Source organism: Lissotriton helveticus, chromosome 1_1 (genome assembly GCF_964261635.1).
Source record: "Lissotriton helveticus chromosome 1_1, aLisHel1.1, whole genome shotgun sequence".
NCBI lineage: Eukaryota > Metazoa > Chordata > Amphibia > Caudata > Salamandridae > Lissotriton > Lissotriton helveticus.
This window is the reverse complement of record NC_136057.1, coordinates 1442128121-1442144728: the sequence shown is the minus strand read 5'-3', so window position 1 is coordinate 1442144728 and position 16608 is coordinate 1442128121. Positions and strand designations below refer to the sequence as shown.

Sequence of the window (16608 nt, the reverse complement as noted above, 5' to 3'; positions counted from 1 at the left end):
CACGGAGACCAGGATACAAGCAATCCATCAAGAAACAGCCCTCTACCAGAGGGATCAGTCTCTGACAGGGAGGAAGCTCATGAAACTAATGGGCATGATGTTATCATGCATCTCACTTATCCCTCACGCACGCCTACACATGCGCCCATTCCAGGAATGGCTTACCAACAGCTGGTCGCAAGCCACAGGAAGTTGGGAGGATCTAGTTGTTGTTACACAAAGGGTGCAAGAAGAGATACAATGGCGGGCATCCAACAACATAGCACAGGGGAGACCTTTCAGGAACCCAACTCCATCTGTGACAGTTACCACGGATGCATCCTTCAACGGTTGGGGAGCGAATGTCAACCAGCTGAAAGTCTATAGTCAATGGAATGAACAGGATTCCACAAAGCAAATCAACTTTTTGGAAAATAAAACTGTCTTTCTGCACTCAAGCCATTCCAGAAACACATTCATGGGAAAACCCTCTTAATCCAAACAGACAATACAATAACAATGTTCTATCTGAACAAACAGGGGGGGACAAGGTCCTTTCCCATAAGAAAACTTGCACAGGAAATCTGGCAACGGGTAATAATTCACAAAATCAACCTACAAAATGTACATCTACCAGGAGTAGTCAGCATTACAGCAGACCAGCTGAGCAGACAGAACAAATGCTCCCACGAATGGGTGTTGAAGCAGAGAACAGTACATTATCTGTTCAGCATCTGGAGAACACCAGCAATAGACCTGTTTGCAACAGTGCAGAACAAAAAATTCCACTCCTTTGCCTCGAGGTTTCCACACCACCTATCAAAGGGAAATGCACTTTCACTCAACTGGTCAGAGACTTTTGTGTACGCCTTTCCACCAATACCCATGATGCAAAGAGTGTTACAAAAAGCTAAATTTCCTGGAACAAATATGATTCTCATTGCCCCTCAATGGCCAAGGCAAACATGGTACTCAACCCTCCTAGAACTATCCAGGGGAGAAATGAACAAGATCAAAGCAGAAAAGGACCTGCTAACAATGCAACAGGGGCAGATCTTTCACCCAGAGCCAACAGTGCTACATCTAGCAGCTTGGTGCCTCAATACATAGAAATTGGGCACCTCAATCTGCCTCTGCAAACCATGGAAATTCTAAAAGAGGCAAGGAAACAGTCAACAAGAAAATGCTATATAGCAAAATGGAAACGATATACCACTTGGTGCACCGCTAACAAGAAAAACAGTTCAATCAACATGCAAGAAACGGTTATTACATACCTTACTGACCTTTTAGACAGCAACATCAACTACTGAAGCATAAAGGTGCACCTTGCTCCCATAGTAGCATATACAAGAGGAAAATCATGCAAAAGCTTTTTTACAAGACCAGTAGTTAAAAGGTTTATAGAATGAGCAAAAAGAATTGCCCCACCAAGAGCAGCGCCAGTACCCACATGGAGCTTAAATACAGTACTTTCTCAACTAATGGCAAAGCCCTTCGAGCCCATGCATACAGCGGACCTCAAACACAGTACTCTAAAGACAGCGTTTCTCATTGTGATAACATCACTACGAAGAATAAGTGAGCTGCAAGTGTTAACAATACAAGAACCCTACTTACAAATCCACAAGGATAAAGTAATCGTAAAGACTACCACAGTTCTTACCAAAAGTGGTATCCAAGTATCACTTAAATCAAAACATTCTCCTGCCAGTTTTCTTTAAAAAACCAAAGTCTAAAGGAGAGAGAAGCCTCCATACCCTAGATGTAAGGAGGGCTTTATTGTATTATTGGCAAAAACAGAACAAATCAGGAAAACAAAACAATTGTTTGGCGCCTACGCACATACATCACAGGTTCACCTGTCACAAAGCCATCTATTGCAAGATGGATAGTACAAGCCATCCAATTATGTTACACCAATGCCAAGAAAGAACTAACAATTCAACCAACAACTCACTCCACTAGAAAGAAAGGAGCAACACTAGCCTTTATGGCCAACTTACCCATTGACTCCATTTGCACAGCAGCTACATGGGCATCACCACACACTTTTACAAAACATTATTGCGTGGATATACAAATGAATGTGGAAGCTCAAATTGTACAAAGGGGGCTTCAACACCTGTTTGCACGGTTTTCCTTCTACCACAGCCTCCTAGAAACGGGAGAAACCGCTACATAATCTAATGCACAGCTTGTGAATCCAGAAAAGGATTCAAACTGCAAAACGATTTGTTACTTACCAGTAGGAGTAGTTTTGCAGCTTGAAGAATTTTCTGGATTCACATGCGACCCACCCAGCCGCCCCGATAAGGAAAACAAACAGGTGGGGAAGCAAAGGACTACATCAGGTATTCAATAACCATCTCAAGGATTATAAAAAAGAATAGGAACAGAAAAAATAAATTGAACATGGCCACCATGCACGTCGACCTCCAGGATACCGTATGACATCACACAAGGGACGTACATTTCACCAAGTGGTGGTCGACAACAACCAAAACAAGAAAAGAAAAAGAAAAAAAACATTCCGGACCCAACCACTAGATGGCGGAATAATACACAGCATGTAAATCCAGAAAATTCTTCAAGCTGCAAAACTACTCCTACTGGTAAATAACCATTTTGTTCTTAACCTTTTGACTTTTGTGGATCCCTGCTTAATTATTACTGGAATCCCACATCCCCTCTGAATCATTATTGGAATCCAGAGACCCTGGCCTAAACAATTTTGAAGATTTGGGCCATAAAACAATACACAAAAATATGGAGTTGAGTATTCTTGAAACAAATACACAAATGAGGAAATATTTAATTCACAAGCAAATATGAAAAAATAAACATATATATAAAATAAGAAGGTGGAAGGCCACCCATCATCCACACTACATTTTGTTTGATATGCTTGCGTTGCTCCCACAAATCTAAGTTAAGGATAGCAACTTCATTTTCAGCCCCCAGTTCCGAATTCCTTTGCATTTACAGAACATTTTAACATTTTCAATTTTAGATTTTACTACTTTATCTATTTACACATTATAAACTTGTTAATACTATTTAATTTTCTAAGCAGTTGCAGACCCCTTCGGTAGACGTCATGGACCCCCAGGGGTGCCCAGACCACAGGTTAAGAACCAGTGGTCTAAGCAACCTCTAACCCACTAGTCCTTTTTTTCCTGCTAATCCTCCAACACACTGGGAATAGAGGGAGCCAGATTAAGACTACGGAAGAGTTACTCATCTGTAGTAACTCCTGGGCTTTATCCTATCATTTCAATGACACCGTTTACAGCTTGTTGTCATATTAGAGTGAAAACTATATAGGAACAGTGGGTGAGAGTCTTAGAGAAAAGTATTGTATTACATGACCTTTTAGGACATTCTGGATAAAGCTATCCTGTGATGCTTTTCGCCCTATATCAATAAAGGAAATCATTTAGGTCGACAAAAACATGATTAAATAGACCGTATGCAAGTTGCAGGTAATCACACTAGGCAGTTCATAGATCACAGTTTTAATGCTCAGTGGAATGTAACAAATCTATTTTTCAGGGGGAATTCCAAGTACCATTACTATGGGCTACGCATCAAAGCCAATTCTGCCCTCCTACGCCTGATGGAAGACCAACAACACCTGGCAATGAGGCAGCAGCCTTTCTCCCAGAAACAAAGGTAGGTGGCGATATGCATTTCTCGTGCAATGGTACAACAGCTGGTATTGAAGTACATGTACTGTAGTAACTGATCTCAGCATGGTGTCTGTGCAATGGTACCTGATCTGGCTTGGCATTCCATGCAATATCCATTGTCAAAATATAAAACCAGTGCAGTATCTAAAAGACTCCTCACATCACTCCATAGATGGATAGAGAGACCCTATGCCACAACCCATTGCAATGGCAGTTTGCCTGTGAGAGAAAGTTCTTTTTTCCGGCTCTTTCAGGCAGGATCTCCGAATACCTCAGGTGGGTTTTTCACCTAATTACATTGGAAGTATTGCCTAAGCGTTTTTTAAAGCTACTTTATTTGACATTTTATCATCTTTCTTGTCTAGTAAAACCCATTTTTCAAGTTTTCTAAAGAGAATTTTTTCTCAAAATGCCTGCTCTCGTCACGAAGTGCCCTTCCTGTGACAGAAAGGAAGCTTCCTCTGATGCCCATAATGTTTGTGTGGTGTGTTTATCCCCTCAGCACCTCACAAAGGGATGTGACATTTGCAGCAAAATGTTGAAAAGAACACTTAAAGTTTGGGATGGTATCAGGGTGCATGGCTGAATGGAAGACTTGAAAGTGGACCAACAAAGGAAGAAAAAGAAAAGATTGGAGAGTTCTTGCTCACACCATTCTCCTGAAATACAGCAAAAACAGGTACAGACTCCCACAAGAGGAGATCTCGGTCTAAAAAATTCCCCTCTCGGCACCAGCCCCGTCATCATTCACATCCCCGCAAAGCGCCGGCGTCAAATTCATTTGACGTCAAGAGGCCTGGTCACATCCTGCTTGCCTTCAAAGGAAGGCTCAACGTCGATGGGACTCATACATCGTCAATGTTCGACGTCAAAGTTGGCAACAGGACCTTCCTCAACACCGAAGACAGCCACGGCACCGCTATCGCATTCTGATCAGCATCACATCATTTGAGATCACTCGACGTCGAGGTCATACCATTCAGAGTCAAAATCTCAATAATCGATGATGAAGCAGCATTCCCACTCTGGAACACTCCATCTAGAACGTTGACTATGTTTAAAAGGTGTTTTGTTACACCTACTTACTTTGGAAATATCTTCTCAGTGTTTTTGTAAGCTACTTTACATGACATTTTATCACCTTTATTGTTGCGTAAAGCCTTTTTTTCAAGTTTTCTGAGGAGATTTTTTCTCAAAATGCCTGCTCTCTTCATGGATGGTGCCTTTTAGGCCTATGGATCTGGACCTCAGCCCTCCATAGTAGAGTTCTTTGCATGGAGGGGCATGGCAGTCCCTGAGGAGCAGATTTCAAAGGAGAGTCGCATCAGGGGAAGGGACAGTGTGGACACAGTCCTCGGAATCATTGCCAACAATATGGTGGAAACAAGGCCTTATGCAACCTAACCGGGCTTTGTCTGTTACGAACGCCTCAGCCGCTTGCTCAGGAGATATTCAAAAGGGCGGTCTCACTCCGCAACCTGGTAGCTCGATGGCAGAGATTAGCCCCCAGGTCAGTCACCTTTTTGGCCATGTTATGGAAGGGGGGAACAGGGTGGCGGAAAGAACCTGGGGCAATGGGGAATTTCATGATTTGTCTGCTGCACTTTTCTCAACTTAAGGGGGATAACTCTAGTGATGGCCTCAGGTGCCTCAAAGATACCGACCCTCCCACTTCACCCTATGACATAAATGCAATAGGCCTTAAACTGGAGCTCATCTCATCTGGGTCATAATAATTGGAGCTCTATAAATCCAATTGAGATACCAGAAAAAGCTAGCGAACAGTAACTTGGCTCAAGAGGAGGCCCGACGGTCTATCTCCCTGAAGCAACAATACTCAGAGAGGGAAAAGAGGCTTTTTTATTGGTTAAACTTGGCAGCAAGGATTTAAGGAGACTAGTAGATTGCGCTTGAGTAAGGCGCCTGATGAATCCCTAGATCCACGGAATAGATTTTTTTCACTGACTGATGAGTCAGATGTTTTTAGCTCAGAGGATACTGAAGAGGTAACTTGCTCTTCTGCTCTAGGCAGTAGCTCGAGCAGCTTTTCAGATAAACTTAGCTCTACAGTAAAATGAGCAAAATGCTGCAGGAAAGCTACAAATAAAAAGTGAACTGGAGAAATGAGCGAGAATTCGGATGCCCCCGATCTGAAATGGGACAATTGTGCAACACAACAGGTATTTGTGGAGCCACATAATCAGCAACAGTTATCCCCATCAGCTACAAATCTGATGGTTCCATTGGCGGGCGCAGAGGCGCCAACACTAAGCCTAATGTATAGCTTCATTAAGCAACATCAAGAATAAACTGTATCTGATAGCCTCAAGGCCGGGCTGACCACAAAGAAACTACTGGGGTGTAGGAAAGTGCCCCTTTTTGTCATGGTCATCCCCACTTTTTGCCACTGTTACTGATGTTTTTTGATTGATTGCACTGGGTTCCTGCTAACCAGGCCCCAGTGCCAGTGCTCTTTCCCTAAAACAAGGTGCATTGTTCTAATTGTAAACCAGTTGGCCCACACTTTGCCACTTCTGTAAGTCCTTAGCAAGTGGTACCCTTGATACCTAGGGCATGGGTACCTACGAGAGAGGGTCTCTAATGGCTGCTGCATGTATTATGCCTCCCTAAGGGGCCCCCATACAAATTACATGCAGCCTGCCATCGCAGACAGCATGTCATGATGCAAAACTGTAGTGTAGTTCCTATATTCCCAATAGGCTCTCCGAATTGGAATAATATATCCTATAGATTTGACGTAGGACTTATGTCTACTAGGTCTCTATCGAATATATTAGACTTAATTGTGAGTGCCAGCTAGCTCAGAGGTCACTAGAAACTTTCTCGAATAAACAAGAAGGGATTCGTTTGTGACAACCGCATAAACATGACAACTTTGTTTCCCCAAGAATAAACATATCTTCAGAGTCTTGGAAACAATAGATAGATATTTTACTCAGTCAATCGTGCATGCTTCGTTTCATCAGAGGTGCAGAGAAATAAAGAGACGGGCGTTTTCAATAAAAGGAATTTATTGAACAGTCTTCTTTCTCATGCAAGTAAAGTGAACTGCTACAATCGTAATACAGGCTGCAAAGTATAATGCGTACAGTGCGAAGAGTATTATAAAATAATACTGTAAAAGCATTGTATGGTTTCTAAACCATAGATAAATACATATATAACAAAGGCTAAAATTACTCAACTGGTGATTCTAAAATACGCCTACCCCGATGTACCTAACCTAAGTCTAGTACAAGGGAAGAAGTAAGTGTGGTGTAGCATAGGTTTAGTTTCTTTGCCAAGAATTTATCCAAGATTTCTCTTTAGGGTCTAATCAGCTCCATACCTTAGTTTAGAATGAAGGAGGTCTGGTATATCTGTCTCGGGACTCGATTTCCCAACACCCAGCGAGGGGATCTTGGAAACGCTGGAGCTGGATTCTTGCCAAGAGAAATGCAGCCTCTCGATCAGTGCGTCAGCTGGAGGGTCGGCTTCCTTCGGCACTTGCTGTAGCGAGCTGCGCCGGGCAAGTAGATAGTCGAGCTGCTCCGAACCACCGTGTATTTGCTAGAGCAAGTGAAGGCATATTTATACCTTGAAGGTGCCTAGTTTGACGTAAAGTCGGGCATAATAACGTCAGTAAAGAACCCCAAGGGAATGGTAGTTCTTTATAAACTCCATGAGTTCTTGGGCAAATCAATATTCAAGCAAGGTGATGTCCCTGACTGCTTAAGCCAATTTTCCAAGAAATCGTTGTGGCTTTTTGGTACGGGTGGAAGTAGCCATGCCTGTGTTTGAACTGCATGGGCTAGTTCTAAATATGGGTATGATTTCTATGCCTATATTAGGGCAATGTGAATTGTACCTATATAAGGTCATGAATCGGGAAATTTCGCTCAGATCCTAAAACGCCATACAACAAACCATGAGTGAAAACACAACATGGCACACTTACTGTGTGCCATGCCAAAGTCACTGCATGTAATGCATGTAAGTCATCCTTACAGCTGGCTAAGGCTGGGTGCATTATATTACATGTGAGGGCATATCTCCATTTGCAGATATGCCCCTTTGCTGTCTAGTCCAATTAATAATTGGTGCAAGTGAACAGGGAGGTCATCTTAAGTACATGTACTAGGCCCTGGTCATTACGAGTTCCCCAGCTACGTGATGGCTTTACTGAAAGCTATGATGTTTGGTGTCAAACACATTGTGTTAATAAATCTGTACTGATTCCAGTACAAGATTTATTATGACATGCATTCAGAGGGCACCTTAGAGGTGCCCCTGAAAGCCTATTAGTCCTCTAGTGTGCTGGCTGACTGGTATTGACCAGCTTGCCACTGTAGATGAGTTTCTGACCCCCTGGAGGTGAGAGCCCATGCTCTCCGAGGCCAGAAAAAAATCCCTGCTCCGGAGGAAGGTGTTCACACCTCTTCCAGAGGGATGGCTAGTGAATCTGCATACCAAGGCCAGGGGCTTCATGACCCTGGCCTTGGTATGCAGGTATGGCAGACAGGGATGTGTGCCATTTCGTAGTTTCACTTTTGCCTGCACATGTGTTTGGTGAGGGGTCCCTTAAGGTGGAATAATTCATGCTGCAGCCCTTTTTACCAGGGGTTCCATTCACTAGGGACTTACAGGCAGTAGGAAAGTTACTTCCAATTGAGGAAGCAATTGTTCAGTTCTCAGAAAGAGATCTGGCATCTAGCAGGAACCCAGTGTACTTCCAGTCAAAATTACATTGAATACCAGGCAATAAGTGGGAGTGGCCATGTAAAAAAGGGCACTTTCCTACACCGTGTGTGCTTAAAGGCACTTTGTGGTTGTGTGTCTTTGCATTTCATGACTGTATATTTACCCAAGGGTGTCTCATATATGTTTTAGTGGTATTTTTGTGTGCTATAAAACACTGCACCCTGTGTCCTTCACTTAATATGCGTCTTTGTAAGCATGTGTTGCAAGAAAAGTATGTGTGTCAGTGTTTGAGGCTGAGGGGAGGGCTAATGTTTCAAGGTGTCACTAAGCACTGAGTCTGCTTCCCTCGTAGACTCAAGCCTGTACAAAAGATGGACAGTATGACAAATGGCGTTGGAGTTGGGCAGCAGCAGTCGTCGGGGTTATCCGAAATCAGTGCCCAGGTGCAGCAGTACCAACCATTCTTGGGTAAGCTATGCCACCACTTTCCTGCGTTCTTCTAACCTGTTGGCTACTCAAACGTGCTAGATTCTTGTTCTAAAACCCTTGTGTGTCAGCAGTGTTCTTTAGTGTTCAGGCCAGGGTATCATTTCACAACCTCTATCCAATGTCCTGTGGACTTACTAATTGACATTTTGTTGTTCTCCTGCCTTGCCATCTGCTGTTTTCACCCACTCTGTCAACCATTCTGCACTCTCCATCTAATGTGGAACTGCTATTACGTAGTCATATGTGTCTCTGCTGCTCCTGCTTCATTTGCTACACATAGCTATTGTGAGAACATGCATTGTTTTGCCTGGGCACCCCACTTTCTTGCTTAATGTTATTGCTCGATTTTAGACTGTGCAAGTGAAGGCACCACTGTTCAGGGCCCATTGCATGTGCTCTGATGCCTAAAACATATCAAAATGAGCAGTTCCCTGGCTGGTATATATAACTTTCCTGTAAGGATATAATATATGGGTAGATATTACATCCATAGCATGAAAAGATATATGTCGTCTGTGGGCTGCAACACCTAATCTGCCATCCGTTAGTTTGACAAGGAAAACATGACTTCAGGCCTACCAATGTGGCCTTTCTACTGCAGTTTTAGCCTGCTGTCCAACCTGTCAAAGTAACCCTTTTAACAGGGGAAAACCCTCTCTTTTAAATATAATATTAATATATTACTCCCATGTAGATGTTGTAGCCCACAAGGTAGGGATGCAGGAATTTAAAAGCGGGACAAGTATAAATGTAATGTTACCATGTCCCTGCAATGACAAGTCCCCAAAAGCTATTTTCACTGTAGAAGGCTACGGTTGTCCCATGTGTTAACTAGCGCACAGATTACAATTATTATTCGTTTATCTCCGTTTGCCACTAGCGAGAAAAATAAGTGATTCAACCAGTATTTTCAATGCTTAGTAAAAATCCAGTTTAATGTTGAAGTTGTAGTTTAAAGAAATATTTTGGAAGAGTAACATTTTGAAACTTACTTTTTTCCTGAGTAAAGCTCTTTGAGGCTAATTTGCATTAGTCTGACAGCAGTTGTTCAGCCAGTGCTTGACTTTAATGAGGTGTGAATATTGCTTCCAACTGCTTCCAAAACTGAAACAACTGGGTGTGGGAAGGTGGTTTTCTACCCCTTGCAGGAATACCAATTTTGAACTTCATTAACTTGTAAAGGGCTTGAACTTTCAAAAGTAAATGTAATATGAGACATACAAACTGCACAGCTTCATTCCGTCACTCCTGTTACCATTTATGGGAGGTTTATTAGCATTCATTAACAGAAGAGCAGAGCAAGCCAACCGCCAAGCGAAAGGATGTGGGAAAGCCAGGAGAACAAAATAACTAATATATAATAGAAGAGGATAATGAGATTTTAGTGAAATAACTTATGCACACTGGTCAGACCCTCTTAGTTATCCAGTATTGGTATCTTTCATAGATTCACATGCGACCCACCCTCCTCCCCAGAGAGACTTACCTTATCATTATGGCAGACTTATTGTCACTTGTGCTTCGAAAATCTGAGGGTTTGCCTCTCTGTGGGGAAGGTTCTAGGAAGGGCTGATGCCTGATTGGCTGGCTTCCAAGTTTGGTTCTTTTTGCAAAAGGACTTAGATAGGCTAGTGTAGTGACTTTGCTATCTACTATAGCCTATGGTGTAATGTTATTATTACTATAATGTATATATTTTATTGTACCGCGAGACTCCCACCTCGTCGGCGGGGATGATTCTAAGCATGTGAATCTATGAAAGATACCAATACTGGATAACTGAAGTTACAGGTAAGTAACTCGTTTTCTTTTTCGACTACATTTAGTTAGTTTATCTGCCATGAAGCCATTTAACCCCTCCGCTGCGCTGAACGTTCCGCGCTGGTGCGGAACGTTCTATTGCGCGGGCGGGGCCGCGGCGTTCAACGGACGTGCGCAGCACTACCGAGGTGGTGCACACGATGTCCGTTGAACGTGGCCAGCACTCAAGGGGTTACATTTGTGAAGGCCACTATGACATTCTCCGATGAAGCTGAGTCTGAAAGCACTGTCTCTATATCAGCCTTATTTTTTGTCATAAGGTCTGTGATTGAAACGCCATCTTATCAACCTTTTCACATTAAATATAAATGCCTTTATTTCTGTTATATACCACCCTGTTCTGAATATTCTTTTCCTTTTCCGCTGTCACACATAGATTCAAAGTTAAGACAATGGGGTTGTGGTCACTCATGCAACTAGCCTTCATTATATTCTTGTCTGCTAATATGACTGATGGATAACTAGAATATGAATAGCACATTTTCCTTTTCTATTCCTTATATGTTCCCCGTCTATTAACAAACGGTCTTTGTGAAGGTTGTGTTTCCTCTGCAAAACCTGGTCTCTCCATTACAACCTCTTCTTCTAAGAACTCTCATGTTCAATGTCTTTCCACCCCCTTAGTCCTTTGTGGCCTCCCTCTAATTTACTGTTTCTACTCTCTCCACCCGGCTTTGCCATAGTTTAAGAAAATGTGGCAGTGTTAACTCTGTACTAGTGCATATTTGCTCATGAAGGTCAAACCTAGGTGGTGAGCACGACCATCTGACCACTTTGCATGAAAAGGGGATAGGAAACAAAGGTACATGTATAACTCACTGATGGTGCAGTGTTGTATCCTTAGTACAGTCTGTTTCATGTTATTTCAGATTCATTTTTTCTTTCCCACTTTAGATGCCTCGCGGAGCCTTCCTGAGTTTGTGGAGATCGACCTGCAGGGGAAAGCTCTGCCTGTGGGGCTGGGAGCTGAGGATGTGAAGGAGTTCCAACTTCTGTACCGTGAGCACTGTGAGGTATGTGACACTTGAGCTGGTTTCAGTTGCACACAGCAAAGCATCTGAAGTGCTTCGCAGTGGTTTGGTTTGCCTGGGTAGAAGGATCAGAAGTGACAGACATGCAGCAAGGCACAGAAGAAGTCTTTCCAGGTAACACTTTCATAAGCCCTGTGTTGGGAGATAGTGCCATACTAAACAAAACCTTCTACAGAGGGATTTGGTGCTTGGGCTTACCTTAACAATTAATGGTGTCTGAATAAGTTAGATATTCCCTGGAACACTTGATCTCTTTATATGAGCTAATGTTTTCTAAACTGTGGAACCTGTTTGTGAACTTGTAATAAAAATTCTGTAGTAGGTGATCTCTGTGTATAGTCATAATCTAGTGAATAGTCCCGCCCATGTGCGTGGACCCCGGAGCAATCAAAAATAATCTCTTAAGTCATCTTCTTTGCAGTCCTGCATAGACACTTAAGAGAAAATTAAAGCCAATAATGCAGCCTGTACCTACAAGGCTACACTGTCCAGTACTTCAACTAGAAATGCCAAGGATATTTTACCAACATCACATTTACCTTAATGTGTCAAGTTCCATCCATAGAGAAACTTCCCCTCCACAAAAACCTTGGAATGATAGAGAGGAAGGGATGGACAGACAAGCCCCCATAGGCTGCCATTATATGTCTGGAAAAGGGATACAGTGCCTTTAAGGAACTCTCCAGAGACACTCGGTATCCCATGATGCACAGCAAACTCCTTTTACTTTCAGTTCTTTTTTTTCTGGCTCCTGCTAGCAGGACCCTGGAGCATTGAGCTCTCCCTTTTAGGGTTTATTTCTAATTTCTTGACACTTTTCCAGTGTTTAGAGTGTTTCACTAGACGTCCACCTACTCCTTCTTCCATTTGCAGGAGTTTTTAGCCAATTTTTGCCACCTTTTCTGTCGAAAATGCCTGCATTGTTCGACAGATGCCCTGAGTGTGCCAGGAAGAAGGCCAAATCGGATGGCCACAGAGTGTGTATCCTCTGTCTCCCTTCATCCCATGTTCCTGGGGATTGTGACATCTGCCAGTCCTTTTCCAAAAGGACCAGGAGATAGAGGGAGAAGATCCGGCTCCAAGGCCTGGAGCTGAGGAAACTTCAGGATCAAGGTGGGTATGGGCATGGGAGGTCTGGTTCTGTGTCCTCTGCCCGTGCCTCGGCCTCTGGGGGGCTCCACAGTCAAGAGAAGGCCAGGAAACGGCACATTTCTCCGTCAATGTCGATGGCCTCGGCGTCTAGAGGGTTGACCACCGTGTGCTCCCCGTCGACCCAGGGCTCTGGGTCAAAGCGGCGTTGCCGTTCGACGTCAAGCGGGCTGACGTCGAGACCTCGGACCAGGTCGACGTTGAGAACTACTTCAACGTCGAGGAGTCATCGACGTCGTGATGGTTCCCGGCACCGGCGCTCGCCATCGAGGCGACACTGCCGCTCGCCGTCAAGGTCTACTCGGCGTTCGACGTCGAGGAGCAGGCACTCAACGTCGAGGAAAAGGAGATCGCCCTCGAGGGATGTGTCGATGTCGAGGCATTCGACGTCTAGGAAGAGGTCGACATCTAGAAAAGAGAAGTCAACCTCCAGGAGGCAATCCAGGACAAGGACGGCGTCCCGGTCTCGGTGGTCAGCCTGTCCTCTGCTTCAACGATCCCCCGGTCGCGGCGGCGCTCGTCCAGTAGAAGGTCTGCTTCTAATACTTTGTCGCGAAGGCCGACAAAGAAGAAGAGAGTGGTTAGATCCTCCGACTCGGAGTACTCTCAAACCTACTCCCCTTCTCGGCCAAGGTCGTCTACGCCTCCTACGCTGCCGCAGAATAGTCCCACTCCTCCACCGCTTCCGCCACTTCTGAGGACTCCTCCTCCTCCTCCTCTTCCTCCTCCTCCTCCTCCTCCTCTTCCGAAGACTCCTCCTCCTCCGCCTCTGAGGTAACGGGTTTTTAGGAACCCGGTGGTGCCAGGGGATAACACCCGAAGACCTCTGAGTTCTCCCTGTTCCGGACCACAGAAACACGGAGTCTTCTAGTTGAAGTCAGAGATCGAGTTTTATTGGCAGCTACCAAGTAACACGTGTCCTAGAAACACGACAATCCGGGTCGCGTATTCCCAGAAGACTGTTCGTTTTTACAGAACCAGCTTTCTCCTTATATACAGAAATAATAGCTGTAGGCAAGAATTCTTGAGTTTACGATATGGTTATACACATATTTCTACAATAATACAAAGAGCGAAGTCATGTAGGCCAACCCACATTTTAGACGTCCAGTTCGTGATGGATTACCCGGCCAGGCCCGGAACTCCCATCAGATATCGATGAAACCCCAATAAAGCAGGGTACCTCCTAGTCATAAAACTGGCCATAAACAAGGAACAATGACAGGTGTGTGTGTGTAGAAAACATGGTCTGTACGTAGTGAATGGTTTGTGGCATGTTATGCATTGATGCTATCTTATTCGGCCACTGGGCGAGGAGCTGCCCAAACAGGTTCGGCTGGAGGCAATGGAGTCAGTTGGGACAGGTCAGGGGGGAGTCAGGGAAGGTGGACGTGTCCTTTTAGATCAAGCTCGACCTTACTCAATTGACTTATCATGAGGGCAAGACACAAGATGGATGTCGTTTACAAAATGGAGTCTAAGGGGTCGGGACGGAAACTACGATTTAGGGGTGTTGGCATCCCTCAATCATGACGCAAATGTATAGGGATGATGTCCTAATCATTACCGGTCCGTCGACACCAAATTCGTCATGGTACGTTGATATTTTGTGGCCCGGGTATTGCATCTCGATACCGGGATAACAGCAGGGTCCAGAATTTCAGAACCACACCTCCACATCGTCCTCCGCCTCTTCCACCACAGTCACTCTCGCTGCCGCGCTTCCCGTCACCACCTAAGGGGACGCCACAGCCAAAGACTCCAGCTCTACCTCCGCAGCCGACCAGGCCGGTGGATCGTCCGCGACCTCGGAGGTCCAGATCCCGGTCCAGGTCGCGATCCAGGCGAAGACGCCGTTCTAGGAGTGACGTCATTCACCTACAAGGTCCCGGCGGCGTCACAGACGAGATCGATCGAGATCCCGCCATACGGATTCGTCCAGTGCTTGGGGGTATTCGCCCACTCTGTCAGATTCACCCCACACAAGAGTGTCACCAGTGGACGACATTGTGTCATTTCAAGAGGTGTCATTGCGAGGGGCGGCGAAGCTGGGTATTACCCTGACGGTAACCACACCTGCTAGGTCAGTGATCTTCGAGACCCTCCATAAGCGGCAACTGTCACGACCACTGTTGCCCTTAGGACCCGGCGATGCAACTTTTCCTGACGCCAGCGTTAACAAGATCCGCCCCCTCCAGGCTGCAGAAGAAATACAGGCCTCCAGACTCCGATCCGGCGTTTCTCAGTTCGAACCCGGTCCCAGATTCGGTGATCGTTACGGCCGCCAGTAAACAACACGCTACTGCTCCTTCATCCACGCTACCCCCTGATAAAGAGAGTAAGCAGATGGATTTGACGGGGCGTAAGGTCTGCGGTATGGCTTCTACGTCTATGAAAGCCGCTACTGCCCCGGCTCTCCTGGGGAGATACGACCGATCACTGTGGGATTCCCTACAGCAGTTTATGGAGCATCTCCCTAGGGACAAAAGGGAGGATTTTCAAGAGATCATCAACAAGGGCATGATGATGTCTAATCAGGTGATCAGTGCGGCGGCGGATTCCTTGCTCTTGGCTGCCCATGGCTATTGCCACGGGATAAATTTGAGACGTCATGCCTGGTTACGCCTGACGTCGCTTAAACCAGAGTCCCAGCAGAGGGTCGCCAACCTGCCGTTCTCTGGAGTGACATTGTTTGGAAAACACGTGGATGAGGAGATGGCCCGCATGAAGGCGGAGACTGAAACCCTGACGGCCATCGGGTTAGAGAAGCCGAAGGAGCAGAAGAAGTCTTTCCGCCCCTTCCAGAGGCGTTTTGGTGCCCAGGGCAGAGGGCAAGGTCGTCAAGCCGGCCAGCAGCAACATCAGCAGCAGCAGTACCAGAGGCGGCCTTTCCAGAAGCGACAGAGGGGCAGAGGCGGCCAACAGTCCTCCTCGACGCCCACAGGCCCGGCCGGGTCTAGGCCCTGAGGTGCTATTTCCCCCTCGTCCGTTACCCGCTCCGGTGGGGGGAAGCATCCAACATTACTTGGCAGAGTGGAGAAAAATTACTCAGGACAAGTGGGTGCTGAATATTGTTTGCAATGGATACAGTCTTCGTTTCACCAGCCCGCCTCCAGCAATTCCATCGGTTGGCTTACAGTTTTGACCGCGCGAGCTCCAGGCGGAGGCCGATACCCTGTTGAGAAAAAGGGCGATAGAAGATGTCCCTCTGTCTCAAAGAGGAAAGGGCCTGTACTCACGTTTCTTCCTGGTACAGAAGAAGGACAAGAACGAGTTCAGGCCCATTCTGGATTTGCGACAAGCAAACAAATGGATTCGCAGGAAAAAGTTTTGCATGCTGTCTTTGCACCAGATCTATCCTCAGCTGCAAATGGGAGACTGGCTTTGCTCAATAGATCTGCAAGATGCGTACTTCCATGTGCCCATTGCACAGAAACACCGAAAGTTCCTGCGATTTCTAGTCGGCACCAATCACTATCAGTACACCGTACTACCGTTGGGACTGAAGTCTGCACCCAGGACGTTTTCCAAATGCATGGCAGTGGTGGCAGCCCACCTGGGAAAGAACAAGGTGTTTGTCTACCCGTACCTGGACGACTGGTTGATCAAAGCCTCCACCGTCCAGGAAGCGCAACTGCACTTCAACAAGACGTCTGTTCTGTTGAACCAGCTGGGGTTGCATATAAATATGTCCAAGTCTGTCCCGATTCCTGTCCAGTGCCTGCAGTACTTGGGAGCCTCCATCA

The 16608-nt window shown here is 45.5% G+C and overlaps 1 protein-coding gene across 7 annotated transcripts in view; it reads left to right on the top strand.

Annotated features, from left to right (window-relative positions):
* Positions 1 to 16608, top strand: part of RFX1 (regulatory factor X1) — a 529043-nt gene that overhangs the window by 300836 nt on the left and 211599 nt on the right. For all 7 annotated transcript variants that reach the window (XM_078685660.1, XM_078685656.1, XM_078685642.1 and 4 more), the window contains 3 exons: positions 3535 to 3654; positions 8725 to 8840; positions 11577 to 11695. In XM_078685660.1, coding sequence (XP_078541786.1) covers positions 3535 to 3654; positions 8725 to 8840; positions 11577 to 11695 — 355 coding nt within the window. The remainder of the gene's footprint in view (positions 1 to 3534; positions 3655 to 8724; positions 8841 to 11576; positions 11696 to 16608) is intronic.